Raw genomic sequence first — 24,929 nt, 5'->3', positions numbered from 1 at the left:
AACTCTGTTAAGTGTTGTTAACCTTTTGAACTGTGTTGAACATGTTGAACACCCCCGAACCATTTGAACTAGGTTCAAAGAGTTCACAGCCTGGAGAGAGATGATATAACACATCACCAAACACGACCATTAAAAGAACCGCTGCAAAACACTTTGAGTGAATGTTAGTATGAAAACCTCCTAGACACCTAAGAACTTGCTGAACCTAAATGAACGTTATGAACTTGGTTCAAAAAGGTTCAATGAGTTCACGGGGTTCAAACCAACCATTAAAACTTGGCGTTTCAGATTAAAATATAATTTTACAAACGGATTAAGGATTGAACCGAGGAATTTCTAGAAAGATAAGGACTTCCAAATAAAATTTTGTAGGGTGACTTACTCCTGCTATGAAGGATGAATGACGAGGTAACACTATTGAGATAGAAATCCCATCTCTCCGAGTATCTTTGAAGGGACTCATACCAGATGAGGAATATCGAGTAAACGGGTTGCAGGAACTAGAGCTTCTTGATGAAAAATGACAGCATGCCTATGACCATTTCAAGGCATATCAACAACGAATGTGCAGAAGCTATAATCACAAAGTCATCCCAAGGGCTTTCAAAGTTGATGATCTTGTCCTAAAGGAAAATCCCAGAAATCAGCAAGATCGAGAAGAGAAGGGGAAGTTTGAACCTAACTAGTTAGGGCCATTTATCATCATATCAACCTATGGATCAGGAGCATATCAGTTATCAACTTTAGAAGGGGATGTGCTCGATGAACCAACCAACAATGATATCTCAAGGGGTCAAATGGTGTCTTAAGGGGTCATATGGTGTTGTAACACATGTGTGGCTCAATTAGGACCCCATGTGACCCCTAATGACATCATGTGACATGTCTTCCTCTCCCCCAATCTCTCTCTCTCTCTCTCTCTCTCTCTCTCTCTCTAGACCCCACATAACACAACATGACCCTTTAGGAGCATATGATATCCTAAGGGGTCATACGATGTCCTGAGGTGGCAAGATGAACCATTATTACAATATAAAAAGCATTGCCAATACGGCTTACAATTTTTTGACACCTAAGGGGTCATACGGTGTCCTAAGGGGTCATAGGACACCATATGACCCCTTAGAACACCATACAAACCATAACGACACCATATGGTGTCTTAAGGGGTCATATGGTGTCTTACAGGGTGGTAGGACACAATATGACCCCCAAAGACACATTACATGACCCATAATGACATCTAAGGGGTCATATGGTGTCCTAAGGTGTCATAGGACACTGTATGACCCCACATAACACCGCATGACCCTTGAGGAGCATATGACATCCTAAGGGGTCATACGGTATCCTAAAGTGGCAAGATGAACCATTATTACAATATGAAAACCAGTACCAATTCTACTTAAAAGAGTAACAAACCAGCATACTCTCGCTCTCTCCCTTCCTCCATACCCTATCCCTCTCTCTTCTTCTCTCCCTCCCCACTCTTTCTCTCTCCCTACCCCCTTTATCTCCATTAATTTATATTGTTGTATTGCAATTAGGTCTACCATGTAGTGGTCACCATTTGGATGAACAGTAGACCTAATAATCCCAAGGTCCATAGTTTGAGCAGTAGAGGCTATGCTTTCCTTGATATTCTTAGCATTTGAATCAGTGTACAAAACCCATTGTGCATCATCCCTCAACCACACTCCTCCTGTTGTTAATATTTGGGCAATCTTTGGTAATGCACATTTTTTACATCCTCTCTCTCTCTCTCTCTCTCTCTCTCTCTCTCTCTCTCTCTCTCTCTCTCTCTCTCTCTCTCTCTCTCTCTCTCTCTCATTTTATCTCCCTTACTTTATATTGTTGTATTGTCATTAGGTCTACCATGTAGTGGTCACGATTTGGATGAACAATAGACCCAATAATCCCAAGGTCCACAATTTGAGCAAAAAAGGCCATCCCCTGCAATTCTCAGAATACTAAGAGCCACACGATGGAGTTGTTTCCAAGTTCATGGTCTAGCTAACGGTCTCAAATAAATATTCTCACATTTTTCAATCACGTCAAATAAATATTCTCATTTTGCAATCATGTCAAATAAATAAGAGTTCTTTAAAAGATGTGTGCATAGATATTTTATTAATAATAATTAAACTTTAATATCTCTCTCTCCCCTTTTCATCCTCTCTCTCTCCCTTTCCATCCTCTCTCTCACTCTCCCTCTCTCCCTTTTTCATCCCCTCTCTCCCTCTCCCTCTCTCCCTTTTCCATCATCTCTCTCTCTCTCTCTCTCTCTCTCTCTCTCTCTCTCTCTCTCTCTCTCTCTCTCTCTCTCTCTTTTCCATTCCCTCTATCCCCCTCACCCTCACCCTCCATCTCTCTCTCTCTCCCTCTCCCCCTATCCCTCCCACTATCTCCCCTCTCCCTACCCCTCTCCCTCTCCCTCCCTCCCTTTTCCTTCATATTTTGTTTACTACAAAAAGCGCATACGGGGTAAAGGGACTATTAGTTCGTTGGTCTGATAAACATTTTTAAGGCTTAACAACACATGTGGGGTCTTTATATGTTAAAAGTGCATACGGGGTATTGGGAATATTAACGTTGGTCTGCAAACATTTTTAGGGCCTAACAGCGCGTACAAGGTTACTAAAAATACCGTGTACACAGTACTGGGACATATACTTTTAGTTGCCCAATCGCTTCAATAGCTTCAAAAGAAATTTTTGAGGTCATTGAAGGCCCCACTGCAACGGTGTCTGTGCTTCTGTGATAACACAAGAGTTTCGCCTAGCCAAAGAGATGTTTTTAGAGGGTGAATCGGGTCTAGAAATCGTGAGCCACATGCCAAACACTATTTGGATACGACTCAAACAAAAAATTTATGAAAAATTCCTTGAAAATTTTTCTCAAATAAGAATTTGTCAAAGATTTTTTGAAATGGCAAAACCTTTTTATGTTAAGATTTATCATGTACTCACCACGTGTTGATGTAGGATGCATATTGAATTTTCCATGCACTATGATATTTTTCATCATATTTGTTCTACTTTGCACACTAACGATATTTTGCAGGAATGCAATATACAAGCACCTCCAAAGTTGGCAAGAGAATTTATTTCAAGTGTGCTATGTAATAGACATGATGGTTGTATTTATTATAAAATGTCTTGTTTGTAAGGTTCTTGTGCTATATGTGGTGGTTCGCAATGCTTACCAAGATGTGTACATTTGGAGAGCACACATAAAATTGATACGAAACTATTTTCTTTTGGAAAATACAAGACAGATACATATGGAGTTAAAGATGGAAAATATTTGAAGAGATGTCAGTTAGTGAAAAATGATATATGTGTAGCTGAATTTATGAAAATATTTCAAGAGAAACTAGTTTATGAGTACATAATGCATACACATATAGCTTGATGGTTAGATGAGCAATTCAAGTTGTGTAAGGACACATTTCATCTTGGCACCATTGTCTCTATCATTTATTTTGCTGAAAATTATACACTACAACCTCAAAATGAAGTGCAATCTATGTATTATCATTCTACACAAGTTTCTATTTTTGTACACATAATATTCATGCATGCAAATGATAACACAGAGGAGGATAGAAAGGTTGTAAGAGAGTATCACTTATACATAAGTGATGATCGTAATCATTCATTGGAGTTTGTACAGTGATGCTTTAATGTTTTCTATGATAATTTAAAGGAAAGAAACATACAATACTACCGACACTTAATATGGTCAGATAATTGCACCACACAATTCAAGAATGCAAGGATGTTTTATTGGTTGACAAGGATGCATATGAAAAGCGGTGTACAACATTTTTGGAATTTCACTGAGGCTGGACATGGCAAGGGAGAGCACGATGGTGTAGGAGAATGTATAAAAAGAACCCTAGCTAGAGAAGAATTGAAGTACGCAGGTGGTGTTGAGCTGATAGATGCAGAAACAATTGTGCGATGGTGTAACTCTATGATGGGTCCAGGTAATCCAGGTATATCAATGGTTCGTAGATATTTTTGGTTGATCACTGAATCTAACATTGAAAACTATCTAGATTGTTGTACAGTTGCAGGATCGAATGACATGCACTCATTTATGAGTTCAAATGCAAGTTCGCTAGTAATTTATACGAGATAGATGGTATGGTTTTGCTCTTCATGCATGTATTTTTTATGGGAAGAATGTGAATCACAAGAGTGGGTTGACAAATGGTCTTGTAGATCGTTGGTTCCCATTGATACATATCAAATTCCCAAAGCATTACAATTGAGCTAGATGGAGACATCAGTGGATATTGACCATGTATCTGACCTAGTGGATTCAAGTGATTTTTTGAGTTAATTTTTTTGCAAGTATTCTTTTTGGTTCATTTTGTTGTACATCACACTTTATAAAATGCAGGTCATGTGTATGCAGTTGTTGCAGAAGAGAACAATGAAGAAGGAACATATTACTTTGTGTGTCGTTGTGTTGAGCCTAAAAGAAAATTGACAACCACAATCATTGACAGAGAGGGTATTAAGTACCCAATAGGGTCTGTTGTCATTACAGGAACATGGCTTAGGAGATACCCTATCAAGAATTATGATGTTTTTGTTGTTCGAGGAATTTTAAACACACAGACATATTCTTCATTTCTCTAACCTTGTTGTTGCAACAAATATTCATTTGATGAAGTATCGCGGTAGACCTCATAGCAAGATTTTATGGAAAGTTCGTGAATCTGACCACGAGGCAATAATTGACACATTACGGGTTAGAGACGATTCTGAAGGCTCACTTGATTGATTCTACAGTTCAGAGTAGAATTATTTTGAGAATTTTGTATATATCATCAGCAAATTGTTTTATATTCATTTTTTGTATATATAAATGCCTATGAGCTAATTTGTGCATGTTTAGGGGCATAATTTTGTATATTTAAATGGCCATGAGTTGATTCGTACATATTTAGAAGCCAAATTCTATATATTAAAATGGCGATGAGCTGTCACACATATTTAAATGCCATATTTTGTATAAAACCCCATGAGATGATTTGTAACACATCTTTTGGTATATTTAAATAGCCAAGAGCTAATTTGTCCATATTTAAAGGCAACTATTTGAATAATATGTGACAATGTTTTGTGACTATCTTTTGTGACTATGTTTTGAGTTTATGTGATGTGATAAGGTCAATCATGACCATTCTTGATAAGGTCAATCATGAGCATTCTTGATTCTTGTATAATCATGGAGAATTATTTGAGTCATTATTGGGTCATGGGAGTCATAGATTGAGTCTAGATAAAAAGCAAAAATAGTCATTATTGTCAAAAAAGTTGTCAAGCAACTTCTACATCGCGTCGGTAGGGTATGGATCTCGACATTTCGGTGCTTTTGGAGGCACAACAGGAGCATGCCTAGCATAAAACTGCCCACCTGAACATACTCGTGATGTTGGTTTGTGCACATGATGAACGGAATCAAATCTAGCCTATCTTGCAACTGATGATTTTTGCAACAGGCAAAAAAATGCTACCAATTGAAAATGGCTTCAAGTCGTTAGAAACTGAGATAGGCCATTGTAGACGAGCCTCACATGACAATACATGTTCAAATATATTGATCATATGTATCCTGGATTGGGAGAAATAGTCCATCAAATTTTGACAATTTTTTGGACTCGGGGCACTTGAGAGATCACACCGGTAAGGTATGGCTCTCGATGTTCCGATGCTTTGGGAGGAACGACAGGAGCAGGCCTAGCATAAAACTACCCACCCAGATACGCTCGTGATGTTAGTTTGTGCACACGACGAACGAAATCAATTCTAGCCTACCTTGCAACTGTGTTGCCTACAACTGACGGTTTTTGCAGCAGGCGAAAAATGCTACCAATTGAAAATGGATCCGAGTCATTAGAAACTGAGATAGGCCATTTTAGACGTTCCTCAATTGACACTACAGGTTCAAACAAATCGATCATGTATCCTAAATTGGGAGAAATAGTCTGTCAAAGTTTGATATTTTTTTGGACTTAGGGCATTTGAGAGATCGCGTCGGTAGGGTATGACTCTCGACGTTACGATGCTTTAGGAGGCATGAAAGGAGCATGACTAGCATAAATATGCCCACCCAGATGTGCTCGTGATTTTGGTTTGTGCACACGATGAACAAAATCAATTCTAGCCTATCTTGCAATTTTATGTTGCATGCAGCTGACGATTTTTGCAATAGGGGAAAAAATGTTACTAATTTAAAATCGCTCTGAGTCGTCAAAAACCATGATAGGCCATTGTAGACAAGTCTCACATGACCCTATAGGTTCAAACGAATTGAACATGCATCCTGGATTGGGAGAAATAGTATGTAAAAGTTTAACAATTTTTTGAAATCAGGGCACTTGAGAGATCGCGCCGGTAGGGTATGGCTCTCAACGTTCCAACGCTTTGGGAGGCACGACAAGAGCATGCCTAGCATAAACCTACCCACCTGAATGCGCTCGTGATGTTGGTTTGTGCACATGATAAATAGAATAAATTATAGCCTGTCATGCAACTTTGACAACTTTGATAACTTTGACAACTTTGACAACAACTGAGCAACTTTGACAACAAGTGAAAAACTTTGACAACAACTGAACAACTTTTACATCTTTTATCTAAATGTGCCCAAACTTTGACAACTTTGACAACAACTAAGCAACTTTGATAATAATTGAGCAACTTTTACATCTTTTATCCAAATGACCCCAAACTTTCACAAATGGCTTCAAATGATCATTAATGGTCCCAAATTACCTTATTTAGATAAAACAATGGTAAAACAAGATGAGAACCAAAATTTGACCATTGTGAGAATGAGGGTGCTCTCGCACCACACACATTGACAAATATAAATGAAAGCAATCGAAAACATCCACTAATTATTACCATGGATCAAATATAACCATTACCATTGAATTTCATTTTCATTGAAACAAAGAGTTGTGTAGGGTTAATTCAACATTTTAGAAATTTTATCAAATCATATTCCACGACTGCAATGTTTTATATCATAGTTTTTTGTTGTTTATATTCATATTGTTGATTGCATAGGCAAATATTCATTTAACTTTATAAAAGGGTGGCCACCAAATACACCGAATAAATTCTTTATAAATAATCATTTATATATATCAAAATGCACAATAATCAACACAATGAAAAAATTATGTATGTATCGAATATGCCTATCAATATCAATGAAATGCACAATAATGAACACAATACACATTTATTGGATTGAATATCAACACACACACACACACACACACAACACACACACACACACACACACACACACACACACACACACACACACACATATACGTGGAAAACCCAAATAGGTAAAAACCACGGTGAGATGGAACTCACAAGTTAACTATCTACAGTAGTAGATAACTGACCAATTAAGGTCTACAAAGTGCTCTACTAGGAGCAAATCTTGTTAGAGATCTCAAAGCTTGATTAGAAGCTTATACCCTGTTAAGAGTACTACCCTATTAGGAGTAACCTCGTTGGAGGATTTGAGAGTCCAAACTAATGGATCATCTCGTTAGAGGATTTGTACAATGAAACTTGTTAGAGCTTACCCGGTTAGGGGATTTGATTATGTTGTAATTATTAGAAAACAACAAGAATGGTTTGATTTGTTCTTAGTAGCATAATACTTGCTTGATCAGATCCTTCTAATTACATTCAACATTGTTCTTCATCTTAACACTTATCGCCCTTCAACAAAAGCTTTCACTCTTGATGCATATCAGTATTTGCATAACATCATAATCATACTCATTCTCTATATCTTTCAAATGATTCACTAAGATGTCTTAAAATAGACATTCAAATCTTATGTCGGCCTAAGGAAATCAAAACACAATTTCCTAGGTGCAGTGTATCTAGACAAGTGATCAAAACTCATCATAAAAGTGACCGCCAAGAAATCGGTGTTGGTAACTCATCACAAAATCAGATACCAATTAGAACAGTCAATACTGGTTGGAACAAAACATGTGAACCGTTGTCCTGGAATCTTCCGCTTGATCTCCATCTTCATCTTCATCTTCATTTTGATGCCAACTTAGTGTAGCCACAGGTTGTCTCTTAAGCACATACCGGTTGACACAAAGTACCGATTAGAGATAAACCTTAAACATACCGATTGACAGTGTAAACCAATTGAAGTTACACCGGTAGTCAATGTAATCATATATGTGTGAGAGAGTGTTTCATCATTGATAATAAGTGATGAATATATTGCAATCATCATCAAGCCAACAATTTATGGTGGTGTTGCATATTTCGAGATTTGATTTAGGTCAATGTTATGTCATGTATATCACTATATTGGTCCGACGGTTGATCTTTGTATCGTGTGATGTATTTTTGTAATTATGAGTTGAGGGTTTAGCCAACCTTGTTGCCAAGGTTGATGAATTGTATAAATAGGTGATATAGTCATGTAACTTATGTATCGAGGTTGTGTCTGCATTATCAGAGAGTTGTGTTTGTGTGAACAAGGGATTCATCCTTTGATGTTGTGATTAAGTAGAGATTGAGTGTTGCAGAGCAGACAATTGTGATAAACTGAAACTGTCATCATGCATTTGTAGATGTTATTATTGTAGTTCATTCCTTCCAGATTGTAGTCTGAATCTTGTTGTAAGTCACTGAGACTTCCTTAAGGGTTGTATCCTTTTGGATTACTATATGTTGAGTTGTAAGCTCTAAGTAGTGTGCTTGAATCCTAGTGCATTCCCCATTGTAACTATTTCCCATGCTACTGCAGAGTATCATCTTATTGTGGGTAGGTTCCCATCGTGGTTTTTCCCTTAACCAGGTTTTCCACGTCAAAATTTTGGTGTTGTGTGTTGTGCTATCAATTTGCTTATCTCTATTGTTGCTACAATTTATCAGATTTGTACTTGTGATTGATTTATAAGATCCGATAGAAAACTGATTCACCCCCTCTCAGTTTTCTCTCATTATTGTTGTCAACAGATTTGACGTGGAATTCGGTGTCACTCCCTAAACATGTACCAACATTAATATATTTAAAAATTTATCAAGTGTGATGAACAACAAAAGTTACAACTTAAAATAAATTATATATAATTATTTTAAATAAAAAATCAATCGAATTAAATATACCCCAAAAAGTGTGTCGAGATCCATAGGTGCCAACAATATACTAAATTTATCAACAAATGAAGTGACCAACGTACCCCCAACCATGGCCTAGAGACACAATTTAAATGTATGAAATTATTAAATAACTTTTTAAAAATAATTTATATTTAATTTATATATGAAGAATCTATAATAATTTAGAAGCAAAGTTTCCATAAGAGTACAAAACCTCTTGTTGCTTCCTTTTTTCTGAAAATAACTTATGGGACGAGAAAGTAATAATGAAGCTAAAAGTCTTCTTTTTATCATAGTCCTATCAACCTTTACAAATGATTCTTTTTAATTAATAATTTCCAAGTAACAAATGAAGCGCAAAGTCTTAAATTTGCTACTTGCATACAATTTATAGCTTTTCACAAGAATAACAAAACAAAGCACAAAGTCTTTGAATGATTATCCACACACAATTCCTACTTTCAAATTCACAAAGTAAAACAAAGTCTACTTAGCGAATTCAAACTATTCTTTGATATATCACAAGTCATGCTACTCAACTTAATCTTTTCAAGAATATAATACAAATGACATCAGAATATCTATATCGTGAACAAAGATGATCTCAACTCAAAGTTTGAGAACCAAAATTGCCTTCATTTTTTATGAAACTTGCAAAATCACAATTTGAACACAAAGTCTCACTTTGCTTTTCACTTTGGCAGAGTTTTGTTGCATAAAATAAAAGATACTAATTACAAAGCGCGTCATCATATATATATATATAGGAGAGGGGAAATTTGAGCAAAATTAGGAAAAACACAACTAATTGTGACCAAGTCAAAAGTACAGTTCGATTTGACTTAAGACTTGTGCAACCCTACATGCAAAATTGTATATAGAAAATGACAACTCAAGTGTCAATTGAAATTACAAAATGCCACTACACTAGAGATGCATAAAAATGACTAAGTGTTCAAAGACACATCTTTATCATGATCATCCTTCTTCAGAAAATCTTCATATTGTTGCCTTTGTTTCATAATCATTTGGTGTTTGCAATGTTTGACACCACTAAGGATGGTGTGAAGACCGGATAGGAGTCTTGCTTCTTGAACTTCATTATCTTTTTACCTGGAGATGGTTTTGACATTTGAAAATAGCTTGAACTGCATCAAAGTTCAAAAAGGTCCTCCAGAATTAGATGAAATCATCATCATAGAAAAACATCTTGAATACTTCCAACATTGGTACATTTCTATACTCGGAAAAAATTCCAAGTATTAGGTGTAAATCGGGTCTATACACCCGATTTGCACCTAAGGGCAAAACATGGAGTTAAATGCAAATCGAGCCTATAAACCAGATTTACACTCAAAGTGGGTGGGTGAAAACATCTATAAGAACTGGGTTTCTTAACGCGATTCACACTTTGGGAACAAAGTGGTAAGACTCAATGTGTGATTTGGATCCACAAACCCGAACTGCATGGGAAAATATATGTTGAGGTGTAGTTTGGGTCTATGGACCCGAATCACACCAATTTGAAGGATGCCCTAGGTGGAGTTTGGCTTTACCAATTTGGATAACTCTTAGGTGTAGTTCGAGTTGATAAACCTGAACTCCACTGTTTTAGATTGAATGCAAGGATGTGTAAAGGTGTAGGTCGGGTCTGCAAAATCGAACCATGCCATTTTGCTATGACTTTGGTGTAGTTTGGGTTAGCAGACCTGACTTACACCACAAAATTTGTGTGCAATAAAAATGGTGTAGGGAGGGTTTGGTGTATGTCGGTCCTGTGGACCCGAACTACACCAAGTCATGTACGCTTAATGTATGTTTCGGGTTTGTGGACCCAAAATACACCCGAACTCGATCTCTAGGTGTATAGTCGGGTTTTTAACACGACAATACACCAAAACAACAAAAATAAAACTAACTCCTAAAAGGCATTTTGTTCAATCTTTCAAATTGATAACTTGAGACTTCAAATCGAGATGATTTCTTGAGGGCCAAGTCACGAACGGAATTTTACCTCGATCAATGTGCTTATAACACATGGACTACGAATTGGACAAAATTTGTAGGGGTTATCCCACAATTTGAGCAAGCCAAAATTGAGGATAACATAATGTTACTATTTAAGGTTATATTATTAATTATGTATATAATTCAAATATAAATACACCAAAATTCTTATTTATTATCATCAAATAGCTTAATACTAAGAATATTAAGATCAATATTGTTAATATATTAGTTAGTATTCAACAATGTGAATAAGGTTTCAATGGAACAAATAACATATTTTAGAGAATTAGAATAACTCCATCTTATTTATAATTAGTTATAAATATCATTAAATAAAATAAGTTTGGTGCTTATTCAAGAATCAATTTATTACCATGTGCTAAGTGGTTCTTCATAACAATTTTTGCCTCTATAAGATTCGGTGCTTGACATTAGGTTGTAGATGTGGGTTTTGGAAAAATGGAACGCTATCATCAATGGTATGATCAATTTATTACCATGTGCCAAGTGATTCTTCATAGCAATTTTTGCCTCTATAAGATTTGTTGCTTGACATTAGGTTGTAGATGTGTGTTGAGCACTCTCTCTTGGTCAAGTATTGGTCTATCTCCTACCCCCTATTTGAACCTCTCAATGTTCAACCAATTTGGCTGAACTTCTAAATCTTACCTTAGTTGGCCTAGTGGTGGAGAACTTGTGCTCTTGAAAGAGAGGTCACAAGTTCAAATCCCACAAGGAGGTAAGGTATGTACGCCTCGTTTGTAGTGCAATTAGGTAACTCCTGCAAGGAGTACAAGGTAGTCCCATAGGGCTCTAACCCATCTATAAACCCATACATAGATGGTTGGTATCATGGACTATAAAATACCCTTTCCTTTCCTTTCCTACCCTTCAATTTTGGGAAGATTTTTACTATGGGGCCATTGGCAATGATATTGGGCATTTATTAAAGGTTGCCTTTGCTACTTCCTTCATGGGTCACTCAACAATTGCTTGCATTTTGCTAGACATAGATATGAATATTCGTATGGATATTGTTCTAATGGTGGGAAATAGGTCATGGACTCAACACTTGACTATGAAGGTCTCCCCTTTAGGTATAGACAATGTGTTGCCACCAATCACTTGGCTTAAAATTGTGCTCTCTCAAGCTAAGGGGGTTGCTACATGCTAGAGAAATACTTGTGAAGATCTATTGACTATTAATGCTTCGAACTCCCGTATTGTTGGCTCCTCTCAAGATGACAAGTTTCCTCAAAATGTTGGATCCTCTCTCCTCAATCCCCTTATTACTAAGGGTGTTTTCATGAGGTTGACATGACTTTGGAAAGTTCCTCTCCTTTGGGTCCCTCAACTCCTATTGGTGTGTCCTATCAACCATCTAATTCGATTGCTCAATGTCTTGCTTCCTCTATTCCATATTTGATGTCAACTAAGATGCAACATTTGCCTACTCCTAAGGTCATCATCAACATTTGACAACTTTGACTTATCATTCAATCTGTTTCTATTGTGCCCATGGATGGCATATTTAAGGGGGAATCCTCTCCATTCTCCTAGGTGTGAGGATTTGGTCGATGACATTCTTGGACAACTATACAAAGACAAAAGAAAGGTCTTCCTAAATCAATCTCTCGATCACACACCAAATTCAAGGGTATGAGATTGAATAGAGTAAGATCTAGCATCATATAGGCTAGATCCCTAGGTTCTCTTTGGTGCCTTGCAAGTAGGCAGCAATTGTAATGTTTCTTGTTTGGAAGCTTAGTTAAAGCCATGTTGTCATCGCTTTTGGGAATGTTGTATATTCTTTGAGTTGTTCTATCTTTGTACAAGATTTCTGAACTCCTCAAAACTAATTTACCTATAAAAAACAACTCCTCTACATGTTCAATTAGGAGCACTTATTCTTCTAATGTTTATTGTACCAATTGCATGAGATTTTGGATCATTTTGTCTTCTTTTTCAACTCTATACATTTAAATGTTAGATGATTCACAATATTTAAAACAAATGTTGAACAACTATAACCTTTACCACTATATCCTCCTTTCATTACAATAAAATTTATGTTTTCCAACCTTTCAAATGCAACTCTTATTATTCCCTAACCAACCTTTTATCTCTTATTTTGCCTCCCATTAAATGTTATATCATTGAGGTCATTACGCCAATTATTTACAAGTGAGTCGTGTTCCACCTATTAAAAAAAAAACTAGTGCCGACTCCAACACACTATTTATTGAAATTGTTGCCTCTTATTTCATCTTATAATATTTACACAGTGTTTCATCCACCTCTTCTACAAAATACAATTCGTGAAAGCTTCACTCATAGTGAATAAAATCTCATATCATTCACAAGCTTAAGACACCTTTTTATAACCTTCTTCAACAAGAGCATTTTTTATAACCATCTTCTAAAACAAGTCAACATACTGCACTCAATCGTAGCAAATTGGGTCCTAACTCCATTCACGTAGAAGGTAAATGATTATGATATCTCATTAACCACAAACAGTTGAGGATTGTTTGAGATTTTTGGTATGGTGATCCTCTGCCCTTGCATCAGTTGAAAGACAGATATACGACTCCATTCTGAAAATCCAGATTCAATTTATCAAGACTATTGAAGGACTGCTTCCCACAAAAGAGTAGTTTCACTTATCCAAGATTTTCTTTTGATATTGAATCGTCAATGAATATGCCATTCAAAAAGAGTGTATGAGGTAACAGAAATAATAAAATTACTCAATATTAAAAGGCCTGATCTCTGATACAGATATTGTCATCCATGCACAATAATGTCTTTTTAATAAGCAAAAGAAAATTAATAATAACAAAAATAAAAATATAGTACGAATATGCAGAACTATATTCCGGAGATACAGTGCCAAGACCTAGGACTCAAGCTAAATTAATTAATTACTACCTTATTAAAATGAGTAAAATGTTTAGTATCTTATTCCATTCAAAAAAAATGTTGGATAATAGAAATAACAAAATTAAAAAGACAATTTCAATTACAGATTTTTCATGAAATGAATAGAAAAGGAAACTCAATACGTAGAAATAGGTGGATCAGAGAGACCAATCATAACAATAACCAGTATTTAAGACCTTAAGCTCTTGAAGTTTCCATGATGTCATGTAATAAATATAATTTATTTCCTACAAATTTGATCGGTACAACTATATACCTCGGCAGAACTGGCACAAACTTTACCAATTCCAAACTGAAGTGTAGGGAAAACAGTGATAACAAATTGCAAGCAAAGATTGAAGTTGAACCTTCCAACGCTTGAGCTTCTCCATACCTCCAGTTCCCCTACACCAAGATGACTAAGTCTTGGTTCTGGTTACATGAAAGCAATGGACAGCGAAATATGGTAGATCAGCTGACTGTCATTCCCGAATAACTTGTAAACAAACCATATATATTATAATGTTTCTTCAGAAGGCATGTCTTCATCATCGTGGTAGATATTTTCTGCCATCTGCCAGATTTGAAGAATATTATCCTCTGCCACACTGGCTATAACCCAATCCTCAGATGGGTTCCATGAGAAATCTGATATCTTGCTTGTATGACCACCATGAATGAACAACAATTCAGGTGGTCCATCTTCTGCATCCTCTGGTGTTTGCGCATCATCAATCCTGTAAAATCACAGGCAATTTGTAAGTATCGAATTGTAACTGAAAATTGCAAAACGTCATATTAGAATGCAAGGACATATTAATATCAACAAATGCTGAAAATGGAATATAACTCAATACATCTGCTTATTTTTTTTATCATCAGCTCGACTATCAGAGATCATGAACCAGAAATGTATATAGTGTGTGCCCATTACACTTGCAAAGATAATTCTTGCTGTCGTAACAAAATAGAAAGTTTTATCCAGGACAATTCAAATACCCAAGGACTAAAAGCAGGACAGGAAACACTGACCAGGAAAGACAAGTCAACTGGATTTATGGAATATATAAATGAATAGCAATTGGATACTGATGTACCAATTGTTTAACATCAAACTACTACTACTGATTATCATAAAAGAGCACGGGAAATTAAATCTTCGTACTGTAATACTCCCAGATTAACTTTTTTGGCTAAGCCATTATTTGCGGCATTTGACAGAGAAAATGTTGAATTCTCAAAACAATTAACGGGAAAATACACAACAAAAAACAAAGACATCGTTAATTATGTTAATTCTCCAACATAATGCTCAAAATCAAGCCAAGTTGAAGCACAACATAGCAGAACTTAAATATTGTTACAAAGCATACCTGCTAAGATCCCACACCATGAGTCTCCTGTCTGCACTACAGGAAGCCAATATTGTTTCATTTTGAGGGCTCCAGCCTATTTGGAAAACCTCTTCCCTGAAAATTATTAACAAAAAATGGTTAAAAATAACCAATAACCAAAGTTGATGAACAAACACAGATAACAAAATGAATAGAATGCAAACAGCAGGTGATCTGTCATCGGCATGGATATTACATTGCACAACTCATCAACATGAATCTCATATTCAAAACCTTGTTGCTCACAAGTTCTATCTATAATTGATTTACATTAAAGCCAGCAAATTATAATGCTCCCAAGCTCTAAGACTGTCTGATCTTACATTCATTAGAGAAGATAAAACATGCTAATATTATCCATACCCATGCTCTAGTCATTAACAACTTGCAAGAAATAAGCACAAGGAAGCAAATGAAAACATCAAATGGAGAAGATAGAAAAAGATTTACCCTGGAGAAACCAAATAAGAGAAAATTTCAGCAAGGATTCACCATCAATCACTTTTACAAGCTTGCCCTCTTGACAAGGACCAATATAGCATCCTCTGACTTGCACCTAGTTTAGTGAAACTCCAATGGCTACATACAATCTCAAGAAACATGGCCACAAGCCCCTAACACTAATAAGATTGGAATGCAAATGTCATATGAAACCCCATTTCTCCTATCACCAAAGCGTCTACTTCAAGCATCTCCAATCTCATACCCCAATGAGTGTATTTAAATTTTATGCCCAAGGATGAGCACAAGAATCGAAGAGATTAATTGAGCCATCCTCGTACAAAGGGATAAAAGAACCATCAACTCTCTGAAAGATTATCAGCTTTACTACTTTGTCCTATATGGTATAAATTCATCTAAAGCTAATATTATTTTATATTAGGCACAATAATTTCTAAGTTAAGAGAGCTTAATAATATCATTATAACCATACTAAAACGTGTTTTAAAACACTAATATTAAAAACATATTTTTAAATACTAAAGTTTTAATCATGGACCCGATTTGGAAAACTACTTAAGTACGGCGCTTTGCAATTCAACTTTTCTAGAATTTGAGCATTGTGTTCAATTTTTGCAACTGAAAATAAAAACCCTTGGCTGATTGGAGATCTTGGAGGACAAAACCCCTCTTGGATTTCTACTACCAGCTTTGAGGACAAAAACCCTCATCTCCAACATTAGGAATTCCATCCAAGGATAACATATGAGCCGAATTTGGTGACTTCATGCAAGTTTTCAGAATTTTGGTGATTGAGTTTGCACGCATTTATTTTGATATCATCAAAAGAATCTAATCACTGCATTTTCAATACTTATCCACATTTTTGTTGCTGATTTATTCCATACTTGAGAGTGGTTCATTATTTACATTATTTGAAGAATTCTCTACCATTTGGGGGCATTTTTGGAGGGGCAGCACAACTTTATATGCATATTTGATGGAGCAATCAGAATTTTTTGATCCTTGGCTTTGGGCAACAGCATTAATGAGGGTTTAAAATATTTTTAGTGGCTTTCCAGGCCTGTTTCCAACTGCCATTTTTACTGTTACACCAGTCACCACATACCAGCATACTTTTCACCCACCACTATACGCATTGTAGTCATTTGCTACAAATTCCAGATCAGATCACCAGCCTTTTAGCAATGCACAGTGACATTCCAAGGCCTGATCCAGCTATACCATCAGCAATTATGATCACTTACAGCCCAGCACTCAACCATTATTTCATATTTGTTGTTTGTTATTTTCAATTTTGAGAGAGGGACATTTACCATTGTAACTCGGAAATTTGTGTTTCAACTTTCACGAGCTTTTGGCCAGTTTCCAAGTTTCACCGAAATCTCCTAGGTGTGTTGGGGAGAAATCCAAGCTTCTTGGAGAATCTAGGTTCAATTTTCATTGGCATCAACTTATGGAATTAAGCTCAATTGGCATTTTGGTTTGTAATGACACTCTCGAAAACATTTACGGACTTTCCGGTGTTCTCCAAACTCAGTGAAGAGCACGTTTGTTTTTATAAAGTCTCTGAGTTGGCACCAGTCTTCATCTGACTTCCTCAATAACATTTTGGCATACTCAGGCAGTACTTTCCACAGCTCGGACAAGAGTATTTAAATTATTAAATATACAATTAAGTTATAATGTTTAATGTTATATCATTTCACTTAAGTGTTGCATTTTTTATAAAATCAGTTAATGTCCCCCTCGTGTACACACTTAGGAAAAAAGAACTTGCACATAATGTTATTTTAATAATTTGAAATGAGCTTTTAGTGGGAAATGATTTATTTATATTTTTAAATTAGCTTATTTTCCCTCCAAAGCTATAAAAAGAGGTTTGGGTTCTTACTTTGCATATGTTGAAGTGTAAACGAAACGAAATGTTGCCTAATTGAACCTGTGAATTCTTCAAGATCAATTGAGGATGAAAACCCTCATTGATTTACTGGTTTCAGATCTAGGAGATGGTCCCTAGCTGGTTGGTGTGATTCTACACAAGAGTCACCATTTTTTTCAGTGTTCACAATGTTTTGCAGGTTTAAGGTTTCAAAAATGAAGATTTTCATGGTGTTTTGATGTGCAGATTTTGGAAATGTTATTAGCTAAGCTTTCTAAAAAATTCAATGATTATTAATAGCTTTTCCCTGAAAGTTCAGTTGGGCTGTACCATAACCCTCGAGCAGGCCAAACTATCATTTTGCATTTGGACAGGTCTGAGTTAGGTTAGAATATCATTGAAAACTGTGCTCAAGGTTCCTACTTGCCAGGCAACACCATTGCTAAGAGTTTGGGGGACATAACTGCTGGCTTGAAAATCTATGTGGGCCGTAGCAGGTACCTGTGCGCCTGGATACTGGGCATGAGCCTTCAACAAGCCTTTCGCTGCCTTTTGGGGAGAGTCTATCTGCTGTTATTGTGCAATTTTGACCCTTGGTGATCATTGTTAGCAATTTTAAGGTTGTTTGGGAAGGTTTTGAAGTCAAAAAAGTGTCGTCCAGTTTCAGCTGTGGCTGAAAATCCATTACAGATCCCCTTCTGCTCTTTCCTAGTGATTGGATGCTGTTAGGTCCCTTTCTGTGCTGGTTAGTAGTGCTGGGTAAGATAGTTGCTGTTGGCTATCATTGGTGGTTGCTTCTAGATAGCTGGGCAGGGCATTTGGAAATTATTTTGAAGCAGCCAAGACCTGCAATCACTCCCTTGTACAGTTTCAGACCTGTAGCACTCTATTCCAAATATATTTTCAAGTTATACGAGCAAAGAAATTATATATCAGATCTTTATAGCAGCAAGAACCTCTATTTTGCAAGTTACGTTATTGGCTTTTCATTGGCAAAAAAAATTTAGGGGTGGTTATTACATTCCAGTTTGCATATCAGCTTGTAATTGATTCCAGAAGTTACAGTTAAAATAGAATAAAATAAATTCAGAGGCTCCCCTATTGCTGTTTGATTCAGATCTGAATATCTTTTGGTATACTTGATGTATTGACCTATAATTCAGCTATCTATAAAACGATAATAAGTGCCAACATTTTGAGGATTTGTGGTGCAATTTCCAGCCATTTGTTATTTTGATCATCATTTATTTTCAAGTTCAGTTTGTTGCTACAGTTTTAATTTATTTCAAAATAAAAAAAGCTATGTTACTCCGAGTTTCCGGAACAGGGACGGCGGGGGACGGCAGGACGAGTTTCCAGGACGGCAAATTTTTTTGTAAAATTTTGGGGACGGCGGGGGAACAGCAAAGGGCGCTATTTTAAATATAGGGAAAAATTTAAATGATCATATGAAAAATAGATAAAGCATGTATATATACATTATATTCATATGAAAACATGGATAAAGCATGTATATGTACATTATAGAACCTTAACATACCACGTTTGTGTTCAGAATTCATTGTCAATACACGATATGCATTCCTAATTCAGAATTCACTGTCAATACTCAATATGCATTTATAATTGAAAATTCATTGTCAATATGCCAGCACTTGTTTGCATGTAGTTCGTTGTTTCTTTCTGGTAGAAGGATATTTTGATAGTCTTCCATTACTATTATGAGCTACAACCGCTTCTTTATGCACTACAAAGTTTTGGGTGTTTGTGAAATTCATTACCAAGCTGTTATTCATATTTCTGAGTGCTTCTGGCTATGATTCAGACCTGTTTACCTTTCATATCAGTGAAAAGTCCAATATTGCAGACCTGCAACCATGTTTTTACACACTATCGAGTTCTAAGTGTTTATGAAATTTATTACCGGCTGTTGTTCATTAATTTAAGTGCTTGTGGAAGTGATTCAGACATGTTAACCCGTCATGAGTGAAAATTCAGTTTTATAGAGCTGTAATAAGATAAAATAAAATAAATTTATGAGCATTTGAATCTTTTTTATTTTTTTAAATGTGCTGGGAAAAGGGGGATGGTTAGGGGACGTCCCAGACATCCCCAACCATATTGGGGACAGGAGGACATCCCCTTTAAGAATCACTGCCGTCCCCAAGTTTCCGGGACATCTCCCACAGATTTTGCAATTTTGGGGACAGCGGGGGGATGTCCCCTGGCCATCCCCAAGTCCCCGAAATGTTCCCGGTATGGGGACGGGGGATTTTAGCCCAAGGACATGCCCCCAGGTAACGTAGAAAAAAGTATCAAAAAATCAGATATTTCAAAAAATTCTAAGTGGAGGACATTACCGGAAATCTCATAAAATATAACTGAATAATCTTGTGATTTAGTAATATGCATCCAATGTTCTAGATAGCCAAAAGAGACACTATTCAACTACCAAAAATTGTTTGTGGGAGCTGTGTTGGGGTAATTAAGATATAACCTTAGTAATTAATCAATCATTCATTAATTACTCAGGTCCCTAATTACTTTATTACATTTAAGCTAAACTTAGGAGTGCTTTTCTATTATTGAATTGAGATAATTATAGGACAAGCTGTCTCAAGTCATATAATTAAGACATTTGTAATTGTCATGCTCTAATTTAATCCTCTCTAGGGGTTTTCATCTGAAGATTTATCTTTATACTTTTATAATCATTCATTGAATTCATTGTAATCAATTTGGGTTATTCATGTTAATCTCTCTCAAGGTTGCATGCATAGCATTAATCAGGGCTTTTTCTCTTTAGGTGTGTTGTGACCATTTCACACATCGCCCCATACCAAATGGGGACCCCCTCTTTTTGCTTGTTTTTCGCTCGTTTTCGCTTTCGTTTTTAGGGTTTTGTTAGTCGGTTAGTCGTCTGGATTTAGGGCCAAGCCTTAGGGTTTTAAATTTTGCCTTTTCAAGCCAAAATCCAGTCATTTTTGAGAGCTTCTGAGCTTCTTTTCTAGAATGCAAATTTTGAATGCAATGATTTCGCCAAAATGGTCTAATTTTCAATTGGAATGTTCATGCAGAGCTTAAATTTGTCTAAGTGTTGACCGTCAATATGAATTTTGTCTGATTGAATATTTTGACCAAATTTTGACTTTTTTGAATTTTGATCCTAGGCATTGGAATTGATTTGTTTTCGCCTCGTGAAGTGTTAAAATGTGAAAAATCTTGTTATTTTGGCCTGTAGGAGCAAAATCGCTCCTGTCCCTCAGTGAAGGACCGGAGCTACGAATTAAATTTCGCCTCGTCCTTGCAAGATTTCGACAACTTAATGATGTGAGGACGTCCAAGAGAAGATGCTTTGCCAAATGAATATAATTTGAGATGCAAAAACGAAGGAGAATGACCTATATTGACCAAATCGCTCCTGTCCCTCTCCAAGGGACCAGGGCGAGGTACCTTGTAGCTCTGTCCCTCTCCCAGGGACCAGAGCGATTTCCTCCATTTTGCAAAATCCAGACAAGGGTCAAGGCAAGTTTACGTTCAAAAACAAGGGAAAACATGAGATGAACGCATTGAATATAATTTGAAGATTTTTTGGACGTCCATACCAGTGCTAAATGCCTAGTTCGCTCCTGTCCCTCAGGAAGGGACCAGAGCGATTTTTAATATAATTGCTTTTCTTGCAAAGTTACAAATGATGTCAAGGCATGAACGAATAGAGGGAAGAAGGACGAGTCCGTTGAATATAAACTTGGAACCAGGCAAAGTGAGATAGTGGCCACAAGGGAAGGATCGCTCCTGTCCCTCTCCAAGGGACCAGGGCGATGATGATGATAATACTCTCTACGCAAGTTCAAGGTCGTTCCTCCAAAGTTCAAGACCGCTCCAAGTCAAGACGAAGGGCGGCGAAGACATTTCAAGGCATTTCCATCAAGCGCAAGGTTGTAAAGGTCATCACATGGAAGGATTTGCGCTCTAAAGACCCACTTCGCTCCTGTCCCTCAAGAAGGGACCAGAGCGATATTTACATAATGGCGTAGATTTCAAAAGGCAAACAAGTTTCGAGCAACCAAGAAGGTCGAAAGGACGTCATTCCACGCAATGAAGTTGATTGCAAGTTGGTACAAACAAGAACAAGCACATAATGATGAACTTCGCTCCTGTCCCTCAAGAAGGGACCAGAGCGATATTAGATGTATTGATCATTTCATACAAAAGGACAATATATTGCAATGTTCTGGAGGGTCCATGGTATGACAACAAGGTGATAAACAAGAGTTTTGAACGTCCAAACATCGCCAAATCGTGTAAAGGCCCCACATCGCTCCTGTCCTTTGGACAAGGACCAAGGCGATACTATCAAAACACTCACGTTCCTTCAAAGATCAAGGCGAAGCGAGGTTAGGAAGTGCGAAGGACGACGTTTGAAGGACATTGCAAAGGAGATCGAAGTTTAAAAATCGCCAAGATCAAGGAGAAATAATGGATCGCTCCTGTCCCTCTCCAAGGGACAAGGGCGATGGTCCCTTTAATGCATCCAAACACATAATAAAAGCAAATGGGAATAAACGCAAAAGAACACAAACATTGATATTTCGAAGGTCAAAGATACAAGATGAACATGAAGACATGGAGATCGCTCCTGTCCCTCTCCAAGGGACCAGGGCGATAATGATCATGAGATGCATTTGCTCGCACAAGAAAGGCATTCAAATTCGAAAGGACCACCAGATGATCAATTTGGGACGTGGAAGTAAAGGAGTTAAACGTTGAAAACGCAAGAATCTAGACCAAAATCATGGATCGCTCCTGTCCCTCTCCAAGGGACCAGAGCGATGAGGTACGTCCCTTTATTTTCATATTTTTGGCGCCAAATTAAACAATTCAAATTTCCTTAAATGCTAAATCGATTTAAAAATTGAAAATCCTATTTAAATTGGCATTTAATATGGCGTTAGACATTTATTAATTATTTTGCCTTTATTTAAAATCGAAATTCTCAATTAAAAAACGCAAGGCATTAATAGTTAATTATTTAATTAATAAAAAATCAATTGGAGCGCTCATATATGGAGGTCGGCCTTGTCATGTTATTACAAATCCTTTAAAATGGTTTTATTTTTGTTAAGTCGGCCTAAGGGGTGAAGGATGAACGCGCTATATAAGGGGGGTAGAATTATCATTTTCTACATCATTATTTTACCTTCCTTCATGCGAATTGAGAAGAGGCGAATGTAGTGCGAGTTTCATTCATTCAAAGGTGGTGCGATTTCAAACCAAAGGTGGTGCTAGTATCATCTTGCGTGGAGTGCGAAGTGTGTTTGGAGAGGTGCGAATTCCATCCAAGGTGGCGTAAGCAATCAAAAGGTGATGCGAATTTGAAGATCCATCTAAGACCACGCCAAAGGGGAATTTGCTAAGGACTTGGAGATTTGTTAGTGCGAATTTGAAGATCCATTTGAGACCACGTCCAAGGCGATAAGTGAAGATCACATTCTATCCAGAGGTGGCGAAGTCAATTTTGAGGAGATCATATTGAAGATTACTTTTATACCTCAATTTTGCCTAGGCAAATTTTGTTTTTGCATTCTAGAGTTAGCTCTCTATCGAGGTATGGCGATTTTATTGTTATTGTTTTATTCATTCATCGTCATATTTCAAGTTTTGAAATTTTGATCCTTGAGTATCTCTTAGCTCAATCGTTGTATTTTAGGAAATGATAACTCTAGAGACTTATCATAAGATTTCCTAAAATTTATCTCTCTTATTTACGTTATTTATTGCAAAATCTATTTCTTATAATGAAATGTTGTGTAGGTATGGCGACTCCAAAGGCGGGAGCATCCACCAGTCGCTCGGCTCTCATGAAAGAAGATCAGAAGACCGAAGAAGTGGAGACCAAGATCGTGTCCAAGTGGAGCAACATTGGAGATACCAACTTGGGGAACTTTAGCACAAAGAAGTTCCGAGAGGTTCCTTACATCGGCAAGCCATCACCTGTCGCCCGGAGAATAATAGAGAGTGGCATCATTAAGGCGGCCGGTTTTCCTCCAGCCATTCAGTGCCACGAGTTGATGATCGAGTGTGCCCGTCATTACAATCCACAGTCCAGGACAATTGTGTCCAACGAAGGAAACACTTTGGCGTACCTTTCAGAGGAAGCCATAAGTGAAGCCTTCCATCTCCCAGAGCACAGGGACATGATATACAAGAGCATTGAAGGAGCCAGATCAGTGTACGATGATGATCCAGATGCTTGCCTGAGCCTAATCAACAAGAACTGGCTACTTAAGAGTCGTCCCCGTCTGAGCAAAGTACCGAACACACCACACAGGATTGATTTCCAAGAGGAGTACAGAGATTTGATCACCATGCTCAACAGAGTTACAGGAGCACCTCATGCCTTCTATTTTGAGAAATGGATGTTTTACTTCATCCAGGTGATTGTTCAAGGAAAGGGTACAATACATTGGGCTAGGATGATTAGCCATTGCTTAGACGTACAGTTGAGAAGACTCAGGGCTACTAAGTCCTTCCACATGAGTTCATACGTCATCTATGCCTTAATCAGGAGCGTTGAGTACGCAGGACTACCTCACAGAGGAATGATTGGAAGAGGACCCGGTGAGGTCAGAGTTTGTGAATCCTATACCTACTTGCATCATCCACCAGGGAAGAACTACAAGTTAATCAATGATACTTTCACAATGAACATCACAAGGACGCTGCAAGGAGGGATTCACAACAGATTATCTCAGGATGCCCAGGAATTCATCAAGAGGTACGGTGCTTGGTTCATTCAGTTTCCCAAATTCACTTACATTAGAGTGTATGGATGTCCTTTACCTCCATACATGTTGCCGAGGTACCCGACAGACAGAATTGTGTTACTTGAAGTAACAAGGCAGTTGGCAGCATATGTGAAGGCATTCAGACACAGACATCAGAATGGAGTTCAGGTACCTATTATTTTGGGTAATTCAGTTGAGGTATGTCCTAATGTCTTAGCCATGGATGACGCAGAGAAAGAGTTAGCCTTGTATCCTTTTTCATCTTTTGCTTGGAGGAATAGTTTTGATCCAC

General features: G+C 37.1%; 1 protein-coding gene across 1 annotated transcript in view; it reads right to left on the bottom strand.

Annotated features, from left to right (window-relative positions):
• Positions 1–14,230: 14,230 nt before the first annotated feature.
• LOC131032647 (WD-40 repeat-containing protein MSI1) overlaps positions 14,231–24,929 on the bottom strand; it is a 48,208-nt gene continuing 37,509 nt past the window's right edge. Inside the window, exons 5-6 of the mRNA XM_057963672.2 lie at positions 15,485–15,580; positions 14,231–14,848 (exon numbers count right to left, since the gene is read on the bottom strand). Of these exons, the coding sequence (XP_057819655.1) occupies positions 14,629–14,848; positions 15,485–15,580 (316 nt within the window). The 3' untranslated portion in view covers positions 14,231–14,628. The remainder of the gene's footprint in view (positions 14,849–15,484; positions 15,581–24,929) is intronic.

This window comes from Cryptomeria japonica, chromosome 11, assembly GCF_030272615.1.
Source record: "Cryptomeria japonica chromosome 11, Sugi_1.0, whole genome shotgun sequence".
Classification (NCBI taxonomy): Eukaryota; Viridiplantae; Streptophyta; class Pinopsida; order Cupressales; family Cupressaceae; genus Cryptomeria; species Cryptomeria japonica.
This window is presented reverse-complemented; position numbering and strand designations above follow the sequence as displayed.